This window comes from Cicer arietinum, chromosome 5 (genome assembly GCF_000331145.2).
Source record: "Cicer arietinum cultivar CDC Frontier isolate Library 1 chromosome 5, Cicar.CDCFrontier_v2.0, whole genome shotgun sequence".
NCBI classification, from domain to species: domain Eukaryota; kingdom Viridiplantae; phylum Streptophyta; class Magnoliopsida; order Fabales; family Fabaceae; genus Cicer; species Cicer arietinum.
Genome location: NC_021164.2, coordinates 65113418 through 65126876, shown reverse-complemented (window position 1 = coordinate 65126876; position 13459 = coordinate 65113418). Strand labels below are relative to the sequence as shown.

The 13459-nt window shown below is 34.7% G+C and overlaps 1 protein-coding gene across 2 annotated transcripts; it reads right to left on the bottom strand.

Moving 5' to 3' along the window:
* Window positions 1-3114: 3114 nt before the first annotated feature.
* LOC101495466 (bifunctional aspartokinase/homoserine dehydrogenase 2, chloroplastic-like) lies at window positions 3115-13037 on the bottom strand. Of its 2 annotated transcripts, none has more exons than XM_004502198.4 (18): window positions 12850-13037; window positions 12558-12622; window positions 11790-12164; window positions 10897-10985; window positions 10139-10442; window positions 9536-9588; window positions 9232-9446; window positions 9060-9147; window positions 8861-8974; window positions 8296-8394; window positions 6450-6644; window positions 6178-6260; window positions 5589-5814; window positions 5361-5506; window positions 5003-5138; window positions 4469-4552; window positions 4289-4381; window positions 3115-3604 (listed from the first exon to the last, which is right to left on the bottom strand). In XM_004502198.4, exons 1-18 carry the CDS (start codon window positions 12984-12986, stop codon window positions 3359-3361), a joined length of 2748 nt encoding a protein of 915 aa, XP_004502255.1. In that variant the 5' UTR covers window positions 12987-13037; the 3' UTR covers window positions 3115-3358. The 2 variants fall into 2 exon arrangements, with proteins under 2 accessions (XP_004502255.1, XP_004502256.1); XM_004502199.4 differs by having other exon boundaries at window positions 11790-12155.
* Between the last annotated feature and the right edge of the window lie 422 nt (window positions 13038-13459).

Below are 13459 nucleotides of genomic sequence, written 5' to 3'. Positions count from 1 at the left end.
GTTGATTTTGGGATCTACCGTAGAGAAGAGAGAGACTATTTTGATAGGAAAGACAACCACCAAAAGAGAAAAGAGAAGAGTAACCTATTCCCAATTTTGTTAAATCAGTCTCAGAAAAACGTCGATTGCGCATTCGTTAACCGTTGGATCGGGCTGATATTTGGACAGCAGGTTCACAACATTTAGGTCTTCGTCTTCAACGGTCGGATCGGCGAAACGACGTCTGGAGAGGGAGAAATCGGGCTCGCACATCACCAGATTATCCCTAATTTATTTTGTTTCAGTGATTGTATTTGTCGTATTTTCCTGTCATTATTTGTTATGGCTGATGCTAAGGATGACTTTCTTCAAGCACATTGTCCGAAATTGAGGAGAACACGTAAAAAGAATTTTAGGGGGTCATCGTCCAATGTTGTTGCTTCTGCTCCTCCTACAATTGGCTCTAGTTCTGGTTCTGTATACCCATCTGAGATTGCTTCTCAAATATCTGATATTGCAGAACAACTTCAAAAACTTCTTGCCACTCAATCACATGCCATGTCTGCCACCTCTTCTAAAGGTTTGAACTCCTCTGGTATGCCAGGTATATCTCCTTCCATATGGATTCTTGATTCTGGAGCATCTCATCATATGACATACGATGATAAATCTTTTGTGTCTGTGAAACCTGCCTCGTCTGTGTCGGTTATGACTGCTGATGGCACTCCTATGCCACTAGCAGGCATTGGTTCTGTCTCCACACCTAACTTGTCTCTTTCTAATGTTTATTATATTCCTAATCTTACTTTGAGTCTTGCTTCTGTTAGTCAAATATGTGATTTCGGTTATTCGGTTATGTTTTCTTCCACTTCTTGTTGTGTGCAGGATCCACATTCCGGGAGGCTGATTGGGACAGGTCATAGACAAGGGGGACTTTATGTTTTGGATGACATGCGACTCCCATATATTGCAGCCTCCACAACTACTGTTGACTTATTATCTAGTTTTCGCTTGAATTCTTCCTCTGATTCGCAGATTACTAAGAGTTCTGAACTAACCCATATTGATCCGTTTGGTCCTAATGATAGCGCTTCTAGTGATTGTACTATTGAGAATTGCAGGACAAATACTACTACTCCACATGATGACATCCCTCTTGTCCCCCCGGCTGTCCAACCACCTCCTGCGATTGTTGATCCTCCTCGTTACCCTTCTCGTCAACGTAAGTCTACTCAGTTACCTGATTTTGTCTATTCAACTTACTCAGCTTCGTTTGCTTCTTTCTTAACCTCTATTCACAGTTTGTCTGAGCCCTCTTCCTATAAAGAGGCTGTTCTTGATCCTCTTTGGCAGCAGGCTATGGCAGAAGAACTATCTGCATTGCACAAAACCAACACTTGGGAATTAGTACCTCTTCCTCCTGGAAAACGTGCTATTGGGTCTCGTTGGGTATACAAGATCAAAACTAAGTCTGATGGGTCAGTTGAGCGCTACAAAGCACGTCTTGTTGCTAAGGGTTTCTCTCAACAATATGGTATGGATTATGAAGAAACTTTTGCTCCTGTAGCCAAGATGACCACTATTCGTACTCTTATTGCAGTTGCATCTATTCGTCAATGGCATATTTCCCAAATGGATGTCAAAAATGCCTTTTTAAATGGTGAGCTTCATGAAGAAGTCTATATGGTCCCTCCACAAGGAGTTTCTCATGATCCAGGGGAAGTATGTAAGTTAAAAAAGGCTCTATATGGTCTTAAACAAGCTCCTCGAGCTTGGTTTGAGAAATTCTCTACTGTGATCACTTCTCTTGGTTTTCGCTCTAGTGAACATGATTCTGCATTGTTTATAAGGTCCACCACTCATGGTCGCATTATACTTTCTCTATATGTTGATGATATGATTATTACAGGTGATGATGTTAGTGGAATTAATGAGTTGAAATTGCAGTTAGCCAAACAGTTTGAGATGAAGGACTTGGGAACTCTTCGCTATTTCTTGGGGATTGAAGTTGCCTACTCTCCTAGAGGCTACCTTCTTTCTCAATCCAAGTACATTGCCAACATTCTTGATCAGGCTCGTCTTTCTGATACTAGAGCAGCAGATACTCCTCTTGAGTTGAATGTAAAATATGCTCCATCAAATGGTGTTCCTTTTACCAGATTCCACTTTGTATCGTACTTTGGTTGGCAGCTTAGTGTATCTTACGATTACCAGACCTGACATTGCTTATGTTGTTCATGTTGTTAGTCAGTTTGTTGTCTCTCCCACTACAGTACATTGGGCAGCAGTTATTCGGATTCTTCGTTATCTTCGAGGAACTCAATTTCAAAGTCTTCTCTTTCCATCGTCATCCTCATTGGAGTTACGAGCTTATTCTGATGCTGATTGGGCTGGTGACACCACATATCGTAAATCCACCACAGGGTTATGTATCTTTCTTGGAGATTCTCTTATTTCTTGGAAGAGTAAGAAACAAGACATTGTCTCTCGCTCCTCTACAGAAGCTGAGTATCGTGCTATGGCATCCACTACCGCTGAAATAATTTGGTTGCGTTGGCTTTTGTCTGATATGGGTATCTCTCTTTCTGAGCCAACTCCGATGCACTGCGATAACAAGAGTGCTATTCAAATTGCTCACAACTCGGTTTTTCATGAACGCACGAAACACATTGAAATTGATTGTCACGTTTCCGTTTTTTAGTTGACAAACTCTCGATGCTCCATGTTAATGCATCGTGAGTTTGAGGAGAGATGTTAGATAATATTATTATATATTAGTAGTAAGGGTATTTTAGACAATTCTATTTTTTTATACTCATTGTAACCCTATTAACTTTAGTTTTGGTTCATTATATGTTATGAAACCCTCTCTTCTTCCTCTTTCTTCCTCTTTTCATTGTTAACAATTATACTTATAACAAAATCCTTTTATATACAATTTGATTCATCTCTAGGCTAAAAATTTAACCTGCTAAATAATAAGATTTGCATTAAAAACAGTGAATGAAAGATCACCTAATTTTTTATTTTCAAATTGTCCACGCCCTTGCAAACTAAATTAAATTGATTTTTTAACGCATTATACAATCGCATGAAAAAAGCCATTAAATTAGTTAACGTAATTGATTGCATCCATATAAAATGTACTCGATAGTACAAACTAATTAAAAAGAGTGTTACTACACGATCCAAAAAGAAAACACAAATAACAAATAACGAACTGTTGCAATTAAAATTTCCTTTTATTTTTTCTGCAATGGTAATAATGAAATTCTACCTTCTTATTTATTCTACCTTCTTTATTCATACCAAATAAAATTACATAAAGAAGGAAAGGGGTGGAACTAGATGCTACATAACTTATGCTATCAAATGACAACTATGATGGAGCACCAAGATATGAGGCAAGTCGTAAAATGTCACTGAATATTCCACCAGCTGTGACTTGAGCACCAGCTCCTGGTCCACGAATTATCAGAGGGTGATTTTTATATCTTCTTGTTGTGAATGCAATAATGTTATCTGACCCAGATAATTGTGCAAATGGATGATCCTTCTTGTATCTTCTAAGCTCCACTGTCCCCTTTTGATTAGCCACGTCTACTACTCCCACGTATCTCAAGACCTTCAAACATTACATGTGCTCTTAAACACTATGAACTTAGATAGATATAAAGGCTATATACTATGAAGACAATGTCAATGTAAGCTTCAATAGTAAATGACACATTTGCAGGAAACTACAAACTTCTATTCATCATGTCTTTTCATGTAATAAATCAAGCGCAAGTTTACAAAATATCAGCTCCATCAAAATATTTATTTTGTAAACATTCATTAAAACCAATAAAAGACATACATATTGACTTAAATCGTCTTTGTTGCATCAAATCAAACATTGAACCTTTAAAATTGTGGTGAAAAATTTGAAAAAATGACTAAAATTTTCAATTTAATGGACTGAATTTCTATTTTATAAATTTGAAGGACTAAATTGACCGATCCTTACAACTTCATGGACTAATGCATATCTACATGAGGTCACAATTCTACCCCTTACGTGGAAACTTTGCATGAGGTAATCTATTTCCCTTATCTTTGTTACCTCATCTGAACTTTGAATAGAAAAAGTATTAAGCTTGCAGTTTTAAGTCTGTATATCTAGCCTAAAATTTCTATCAAATGGAAAGTAAGTTTATAGCATTTTAAAATAATTTTGAATATTTCATGTGTGGGCAAAGCAATTAATACGTCTTTTCCTTCTAATAGTTTAATGCAGGTTCCAGAATACTGTCTAGTTATTACTTACTTCCCCTGCAGTGTCAGCATCTTCTTGTTTCTTCGTGAACTCCTGGTCAAATTGTGGTAATTTCTGCATAAACTCTTGAGCTGATGCACAAGCCTGCTCAAAATCGTCAAGGTATCCATGTTAAGAACAAGACTACATACTATTACTCAGAACTGCATCATTAAAGAAATTGGTTCTTACACTTAATGGTCCCGGCACAAGATTTTCAATGGGAATATCAGAAAGCTCTAGCTTTAAGCCAGATTCCCTTGCAAGAATTATCACCTGTAGAGCCACATGAATTTTAAGTCAAATGATAACAGCCAGAAGAGGATTAAAATCAAGCAACAAAAACTATCATGAACCAAAAGAAAACTGCCATTATGGTACATGTTCCATCTAGTTCTAATGAAATCATGTAATGTGCATATATTAAGGTTAATTACCAACAAGATATTTGAAATTATTTGAAATAGTGTTAGTTGAATCAACTTGTGTATTTTAAATCTTTCAATGGTTTTTTAGTATCTCTACATTTTAACCATTCAGATCTAAGCTTGAAATCAAATACAAGTTTATACATGTAAATCAATTTGAAATCAAGCTCAAACAAAAATACGAGGTTCAATGTTTTGTGAATCAAAAACAAATCAAGCTCATAAATAAATTTGACTTGGTAAGGTTCAAAATGTGAGGATAAAATGTGGCAGATATGTTAAATATTGCACATTGCACCTTTCTTGCAACATCAGTTCCAGACAGATCATCCCTTGGATCCGGTTCAGTATAACCTGCTTCCTTTGCTTCAGCAACTACCTCACTAAAAACCCGGCCGTCTTTGAAGTTATTAAAGATGTAACTCAAAGTCCCACTGCAAAATCAGAGGTAATACCATCAGGTTGAAAGCATAAGATCAAATGAAAAAAAAATACATAGAGATACTGATAATCCTTGAATAGGTACTTGTAATTTATTTTTCCCTTCTAAGACAGAAAAGTGTGCAGTGCTAGATCAGAAATTTCAAAGGCTGAGATGTGAGTCTGATCCACAAAAAAAAGACAAGTGGAGGGAGAAAAATAGTTTTGAAGTGAACCTGAAGATGCCTTCAATTTGCAATATTTTGTCACCAGTTTCGAGAAGGCCCCTTAAAGTGCCAATAATTGGAAGACCAGCTCCAACAGTAGCTTCATAGAAGTAATGTGTGTATGATTGCCTCTGAAGAGCTCTTAGCCTCAAATACTACAAGCAAAGAGTGAAATGAGAAAGTCCCAAAACTAGTAACTTGTGAATCAAATAGTAACAATGTGGTGGATTAGTTTACCTCATTAAGTGGTCCTGAATTTGCCTTTTTATTGGGGGTGATTACATGTATTCCTTTGCGCAGCCAGTCATCATAATTGCTTGCTATGACGGAATCAGATGTGCAGTCCACTAAAACCGTGTTTGGTATAAAATGATTTCCATGCACATATTGGAGAAATTTTTCCAAATTAGCCACTTCTCCCTTTTCTTCTCGAAGTTCTCTCCACTTTTCTAAGTTGATGCCCCTGCAATAAAAAACTATAGTTCATCATAATCGAAGTAGAACAAAATTAATATTACTAACAGAGCATAAATAGAGCCAAGGGAACCAGCTAACAAATTCCAGGATGCACACTGCATATGAAAGAAATTTTCTTATCAACAGATGAATATTGTGAGTAAAGAGAGTCACCTAACCAATAACTTTCCAATTTGATCAAGAAGAACAAATTGAATTGATAACAGAATCATGTGTAATGTTACATGTCTGTTATTTTTTGTTATACTCGAGTATGCTTAGTTACTCACAATTGAGCCTTGTTGATTAAGAGATTTCGTAGTTAATTCCTTAGTATTCAACGGATTCCGCTTAAAACAATTTGACTTACGAATCATCAAGGAGCATCAACTTTGAACCCATGATGCCCATTACACGCAAATCAATTTTTGATTCTTCTTTCAAAGTTGCTGCCTGCAATTACAAATGTTCCTTGGATTAATCTATTAATCTGGAAGCAATTATGTTTGCTGAATCCCTACTTGAACATAATACTTATGGACCCAACTAATAAAAATATTATAACTGTAATCAATTAATAATACTTATAAATCCTGAAAGAAGCATAGTAAGCATACACAAACTTATATACAGAAATTGTACCTGATCCCTTAGCTGATCAAGTAGAGTACTTCCAATTAATCCAGGTCCAATTATGCCCACTGCTATGGTGGTTTGAGAGTGATAGAATCTGGAATGGACAGCCCGCAGAGCCCTTATAGAATCCTCTCGCTTAAGAACGACAGTAACATTGTACTCCGAACAACCTTGTGCTATAGCAAGGATATTTATGTTGGCCTGTTTCATTTACAAGTTTGACCATAAACAAATTAAACCAATAAATAAGTAAATAAAATACACCAACATATTTCAATAAATAGAGGATAGGCAAAGCATTCCGTTGGTGAAAATTATATGGACCCAAGGTACTTGTAACATGATACATATATGTGGTATTATATGATCTTTAATTTTCATCTTTTCTAATGCTAAACTTATATTCCATATACTTTGTTTTAGTTCCATGTAAGTGAAAAATTACGTGCTTCTAATGCTTTTCCTTCTCCATGACATTTCATTTATTTATTTTATATCTCAAATTAAGAATATTATCATTCGCTCTTCGAATTTGGGTTGAGCTTAGCTCAGTTCCTACAAAACCGATTTGTAGGGTAATGATTGCTACCACTTATAAACACGTTTTTAAGCCATATACTTTCTTTTAGTTCTAAGTAAGTGAAAAACTACGTGCTGCTGATGCTTTTCCTTCTCCATGACATTTCATTTTTTTTATATCTCAAATTAAGAATATATCATTCACTTTTATAATTTGGGTTGAGCCTAACTCAGTTACCACTTATAAACACGTTTTCAAGCCATATCTATCAAATGTGGGACTCTTAACACACAACCTTCACGTCCAGGACTGGACTTTTGGAGTGTGACTCAAGTGGCCCAATAGCGGTGATCTAATAGCAAGTGATCAAATGGATCTTAGATCGGCTCAACCTACAAAACCGGCTAGTAAGGTGAGGACTTCCCTCACTTATAAACACATTTTTAGCCCATATCTCATCCGATGTGGGACTCTTAAGTCTTAACATCCACAAAATGCATGCACCTTGGAATTGTATCTTAGATATGTTCTAGAACTCGGGTGAAGATTCAAAATCCATAACACCATGTGCAGGTTTTTTTAATTCATCTTATGTCTCTCTATCAGTCTTTGCAGCAAGTATATATCTTTAATGATTTATTTTCTCAGCATAAAACCAATGTGCATATAATGTCTTAATTTCCTCTCAATCACCCTCTCCCAAAAGTTCATTGTATGACTCATAGGTTTAATGCTTATGTAATATGCATAGTTTTATATAATACATACGGACTGATGTGCTCCCCAATTCACTTGACATGCCCATAGACCTCATAGTCTTGTTGAACAATTTTGTAAGCCATTTCATACATTTCTCTGTCAGTTCTTCCATACTTCAACAGGAATGTTCTATGGTCCATCTGTTTTTTCATTAATTACTCTCGTCAAGACATCTTTTATATCATATTCTCATATTCTTTTGTAGTAGAAATAATTTTGATCTTATTCACAGTGTTAAGTCTTTTGAGTTGAAAGAATACATGTCCTTCATTGATAAGTTTATTAAAACAACTCCTTAACCTTTCTTTGATGTCCTTTTTTTTAGCAAAGGGATATCTTGTTTTGTGATCAATACTTTTCCCTCTTCGTCCTTAATGTAATTCACCTGATTTAAGTCTTGTTTTTCTTTCACTACTTTTAGCAAGTATATAGATACCTCATTCCCTTTATTCAGTGTCTAGGGACAGGTATAGCCCGTCAAAATGCTCTTACTTTAAAATAAGAATGCACTGTCATAAATTTCCAACACTAGGTATTCTAACCTAAACAAAAACTGCCATAAAAGTGTGATACCTTAGCCAATGCACTGAAAAGGGTGGCACTAACTCCTGGAGTACTTGCCATTTTCTGCCCAACAGCTGCCAAAATACTGCAATTTGGAACGACCGCAACCTGAGAAGTGGCCACATACTTTAGATTGTTATAAAGTTGTTTTTTACAAGAAGATTGTTATAAAGATGAAAAGATATAATTTTCCAAATTATATGTCAGCAGAATGAATATGTGCATCATTAAGAACCGAAATAAGGCTTCCACTGAGCATAAAATACTACAACTGCCTAAGCAAAACACACGATTTAAGTAGGGAGTCAAAGAGGAAAATAGCTTTGCTGCACATCTTTTTTCTCCTTTTGCACAATAAAGGAAAATCATATTAGTACCAGTCAGTTTTATACCCTTAAACAAGTTCTTAATGTGCTTGGAATTAAGTATGTCAGTTCTGAATGTATTTGGAATTAGCATGTAATTTACCATCAGCTTTATCCACTTGATATCAATTCATGACTGAACATAATAAGAAATAGGTTGCAATCAAATTGAAATAAGCATGTTGTTATGGCAGAATTGGAGTTGGTACCTGAGAAAGACGGCCAGCATACAAAGCATTTTGAAATATAGATTCCAACGCCTCAGCTACAGCTTTTACTTCCTTCTCAGGCACAGCAAAACATATAGAATGCTCACTACTAGCCTACACAGACGCAGTTAAACATCATGTCAGTTTCATATATGTAACTGTGGAAAAGGGGAAACGGTGAGAAAAGTCAGTTTCATACCTGAGATATCATAATAACATTAGCTCCAACATCTTTTACTGCACTGAAAATAGTGCTGGCGGTACCTGGAACACCAGCCATTCCAGTTCTACAAAACAAAACAGTGAGAAAGCATCAAACAGCGAGGAAGAAAATCATTCATTATATGAAACGTCTGCAACTTGTGACTCACCCCTCCACATTTATGAGTGCCAAGTTGTCTATTGTTGTAAAGCCTTTGACATAATCTTTTAATATCTTCTTATCTTCATTTTCAATAAGAGAAGGATGGCATATCTTTGTTCCAGAAGCAGAGGTGTTGAAAATATTCCTTATTATAATTGGTATGCCATATTGAATAACTGGAATAATTGTGCGTGGATGTAAGACATTTGCACCAAAGTAAGACTGCACAAGATGCAGTTTGAAAGTTAATCTCCTGAATTTTAAGGGCACAAGAAGCTTTGAAGCTTTCCACTTTCCAGTGTGCAACTTACCATCTCCCATGCCTCTTGATAAGAAAGTGTCTTCAAAATCACAGCATCACTAACTGAAGAAGATACGGTTTATGCAGAATCACATACATGTTAAGGTAGTCACAAATAAAACAAAACTCAAGAAGCATCATCAATGAATCAAGAGTGGAGAAGTAAATGAAGAAGAAAAGCCATGTGTTAGTGAGGATTATAAGAATTACAATTCAATGACCATCGTCATATAGGCTCTATTTGGTAAAAAGCAAACAGCAGATAAGCTACTTGATAGCGGCTAAGCCAACTAATTGTGGACGAGCTAGCAGATTGAATTTGAACTAACTGTAAATATAAAATGACGTAAAGGATATTTTAATTAAGATAATGAGGGTACAGATGAAAGAAAATATGATACGCTATAAACTCAAACGCTACTCGAAATAGCATATAAGCTCGTGAAAAAATGCTCTAAACTCGTGAGAGAATGCAATTACCAAACAACTCTAATTTGACTATACGAGCTTATATGCTATAAGTTATCCACTAAGCTAGCAATTTAGCCTTGTCAAACTGAGCAATAACCCACTGATGGTTAAACTAGCACATGAAATAAGGAGCAGAACAAACCTTTTCTAGGATCTGCACTATACACACCATCAACATCTGTCCAAATGGTAACTTGACGAGCCCTGAACAGAGCACCCATAATTGCTGCCGAGAAGTCACTTCCATCTCTCTTGAGAGTAGTGGGAATATTTTGAGGTGTGCTAGCTATAAATCCAGTGGCAATGATTACCTTAGATGAATTAAGAGAGTACCATTTATCAAGTCTTTGTTCAGATTCCAAGTAGTCAGGATCAACTTGATCAGCACCAGTAGGATTTACAATGAGGACTTCCCTTGTGTCCATCCATTTGCATTCAGTCCCTTTCTGCAGAGTAGAATTGAAGCATGATGTAATCAGCACAATTCTGATAAATATAACAACAACTAAGTCTTATCCCACTAAGTAAGGACGACTATATAGATTAAACGGTGTCATAATATTCTAAAGGGTCGGCTACAACTCAGATAAATATATATATATATATATATATATATATAGAGAGAGAGAGAGAGAATATCAAATGAGAGGAGTTTTATAATGAGAGGGTTAAATCTTGACCACACAATCATACATGGATGGTCAAGATTAGAAGAAAAAGTAATGTGACTTTTTTAAGTGATCATGTGCCACTTAAATAATTCTTAATCATGACAATCTATGTATGATTGGGTGGTCAAGATTTAACCCTCTTATTGAAAAACTCCTCTAATTTGATATACTCTCTCTCTCTATATATATATATATAGAAATGCAAATATTTCTTCTTAAAACAACAGACCTTCCTAATAACAAAAGACAGCATCTGTGCAGACCACAACTCCCCATGTCCCACAACAAAGTCAGTAAAGGATTCTGTTGCATGACCAGCTGCAAGGTATTAAGTGTGTTAATAGTTGGGATGATAGCTCCAAAGTTCCTTTTAATCAACAATACAAATACATTAACAATCATCCGTGATAATTGATAAATGATTCTTTCTTTAATCCTCAGTCGGAATTTTTTAAGTAGGGCTATTTTAAAATGCATTTTAAAAAGCCTCTTAGGTAAATAAAAAGGGGACAATTTTTAAGACATATCACAAAGATTTGTCTTTTATTTTTTCCTTTTGGTAATGCTCTTCCACGTCAAATTAACATGTCTGTTATTTGCTGAACAAAAAACATTGTCGGTCTTTCAACTCAACATATTTAATGATTATGTTTCCACCAATATGATGAGAGAAATCAAAATAAAAAAGTTGCATCGTTCATGAAATCACAAGTTTCAACACAAGTACTGAATTTTTTTATTATCATCATCCAAGAAAGGAAGTACTCCAGACTCTTTGATCACAAAAAACTCCAGGTTACCACATGTCCAGAAATACACCAAAACAGGTAAAAATTAATCAGTGTCAACTATATCAGATAGAACAAAGATGGATGCGTAAATAGTTAATAATTTAATTGATATGCACCGACACTTGACACTAAATAAAAAACATTATACTGTCAGTCGATCATAGTAATTAGATCACCAAAATTATTTAACTTTAATCATATCTACCTTAAAAATCATACAAATGATCATTTATGATTAGTTGACACAGTTAAAAGTTATTCAAAATTAATTAATCTCATAAATAAAAAGCTTTTTAGTTAAGGAGGAACACAAACAAAAGGGTAGGTGTACCTATGTATATAGCTTGAAGCATTGCCTTTAAATTGCTAATATCTTGATGCAAATTTGATAAGAAAGTAGCAAGATCAGGTCCATCAAATAAGTCATGTGCAGTTAAGCTATGCTTCTCTGCAACAGCATCCAGTGCTGATTTATAAGACTCATCACGAGATTGAGCCTTGTGAATGAGATCATACATCATATCTGTCACTTTTGACATAGCAGACACCACCACCAATTTCCTCTCAGAATCATCATTAATAATTACTTCTGCAACATTATTTATCCTCGCTGAACTTCCCACACATGTTCCACCAAACTTGTGAACAGACCAAGTGTCTCCTTTGGGAAGCTTTTTTTCCTCTACAGCCACATCTACTGAAACATCTACAAGTGCAGGTGAATATCTAAAAGTATAAGTTAATTAAATTATTATTATTCAGAAAAATTACAATAATGTTTTCTATCTAATATACTTCGTCCGGTCTTGATTATAACAAAAAATAATCAACTTCCCCTTATTATGAAAATTAGTAAATGCCATACTCGTTATATAAAAATAAATAAAAACTATGCATAAATGCATTCTAAAAAATGTCTTCCATGAAAAAGTGTTCCATAAAAATAAAAGAGCCATAGAAAATAAAACTTTTATTAATTGAAGGATATTTTTGCATATACATTTAGAGTAACTTATATTAATTAAGACCAAAAAGTATTTTTGTTTATATTTGAGGCGGAATAGTATATAAAATAAAATAAATTAACTAAAGTAAGAACCTGTAAGTGAAGCGTGTATTCTGGTGGCCGGTGACTCTCTCTCCCATCGTAGATTAACACCGTTCCTGAGACGAATAAAACAAATAATAATAAATATTCTCAAAAGCAAATGAAAATAAAAAATAAAAAAAATGCAGGAGAATATAGTGAACGTAACGAATAACATGAAAGATACTTCTCATTGTTCTGCATTTATGTGAGTTATAGTTTACCGAATTTATGACGATGTTATGAAATTGTATTACAGTGAAGGAAATGAAATAGTGTGAGAGTGTAGTGATAATAATAATACCGAAGGAATGAAGAAGAGTGAAGCGAGAATTGGCATTGAGATTGGGGGATGTAGCTGCGGCGTAGAAAATGTGAAGTGTTATTAGAAATGGGGAAGGAGGAGGAGGATTGGGGAGTCACGGGGCAAAACGACACCATTTTGGCAGTGTGTGTGTGTGTGTGGCGCCTCTCTTGAATTGAATGAGTAATGATATCTCACATTTTATAGTGATTTTGTTATATGCGACAAAAGGTTAGTGTTAAGTATCATTCTTCATTAATTATTTATCCAACTATATAATAATCTCAACCCTTCGTTTTTGTTAACATAATTTAGACATGTTCAAAAAGGTAATTAATTCATATTATAATACATTTTTCACATTTAAAAAATCATTATTTTCAGTTTTTAATGTAATTATAGTTGATTGGTTATAATTACATCATCTAATTAATATTTACTTCTTCCAAAATATAATTACACACAAATTAAAAATAGTGATTAATGTTATATATAAAAAAAAGAAATTATAAAGTATTTTCTGTATATAGTATTTAATCCCAGGTATTAGTTTATAGTCCACTAAAATTTTATGTGTCAATGTCTCTTACATTTATTTATTTAATGATTT

Bases quoted from the DNA above. Each gene is read 5' to 3' on its own strand.
- LOC101495466 (XM_004502198.4), bottom strand. From the start codon at position 12,986: ATGGTGTCGTTTTGCCCCGTGACTCCCCAATCCTCCTCCTCCTTCCCC. The intron at 5,507-5,588 runs GTAAACTAATCC...CTTTGCTTGTAG, and splicing joins ATTCAGGACCACTTAATGAG to TATTTGAGGCTAAGAGCTCT. The intron at 4,382-4,468 runs GTAAGAACCAAT...GATTTTGAGCAG, and splicing joins TTGTGCCGGGACCATTAAGT to GCTTGTGCATCAGCTCAAGA.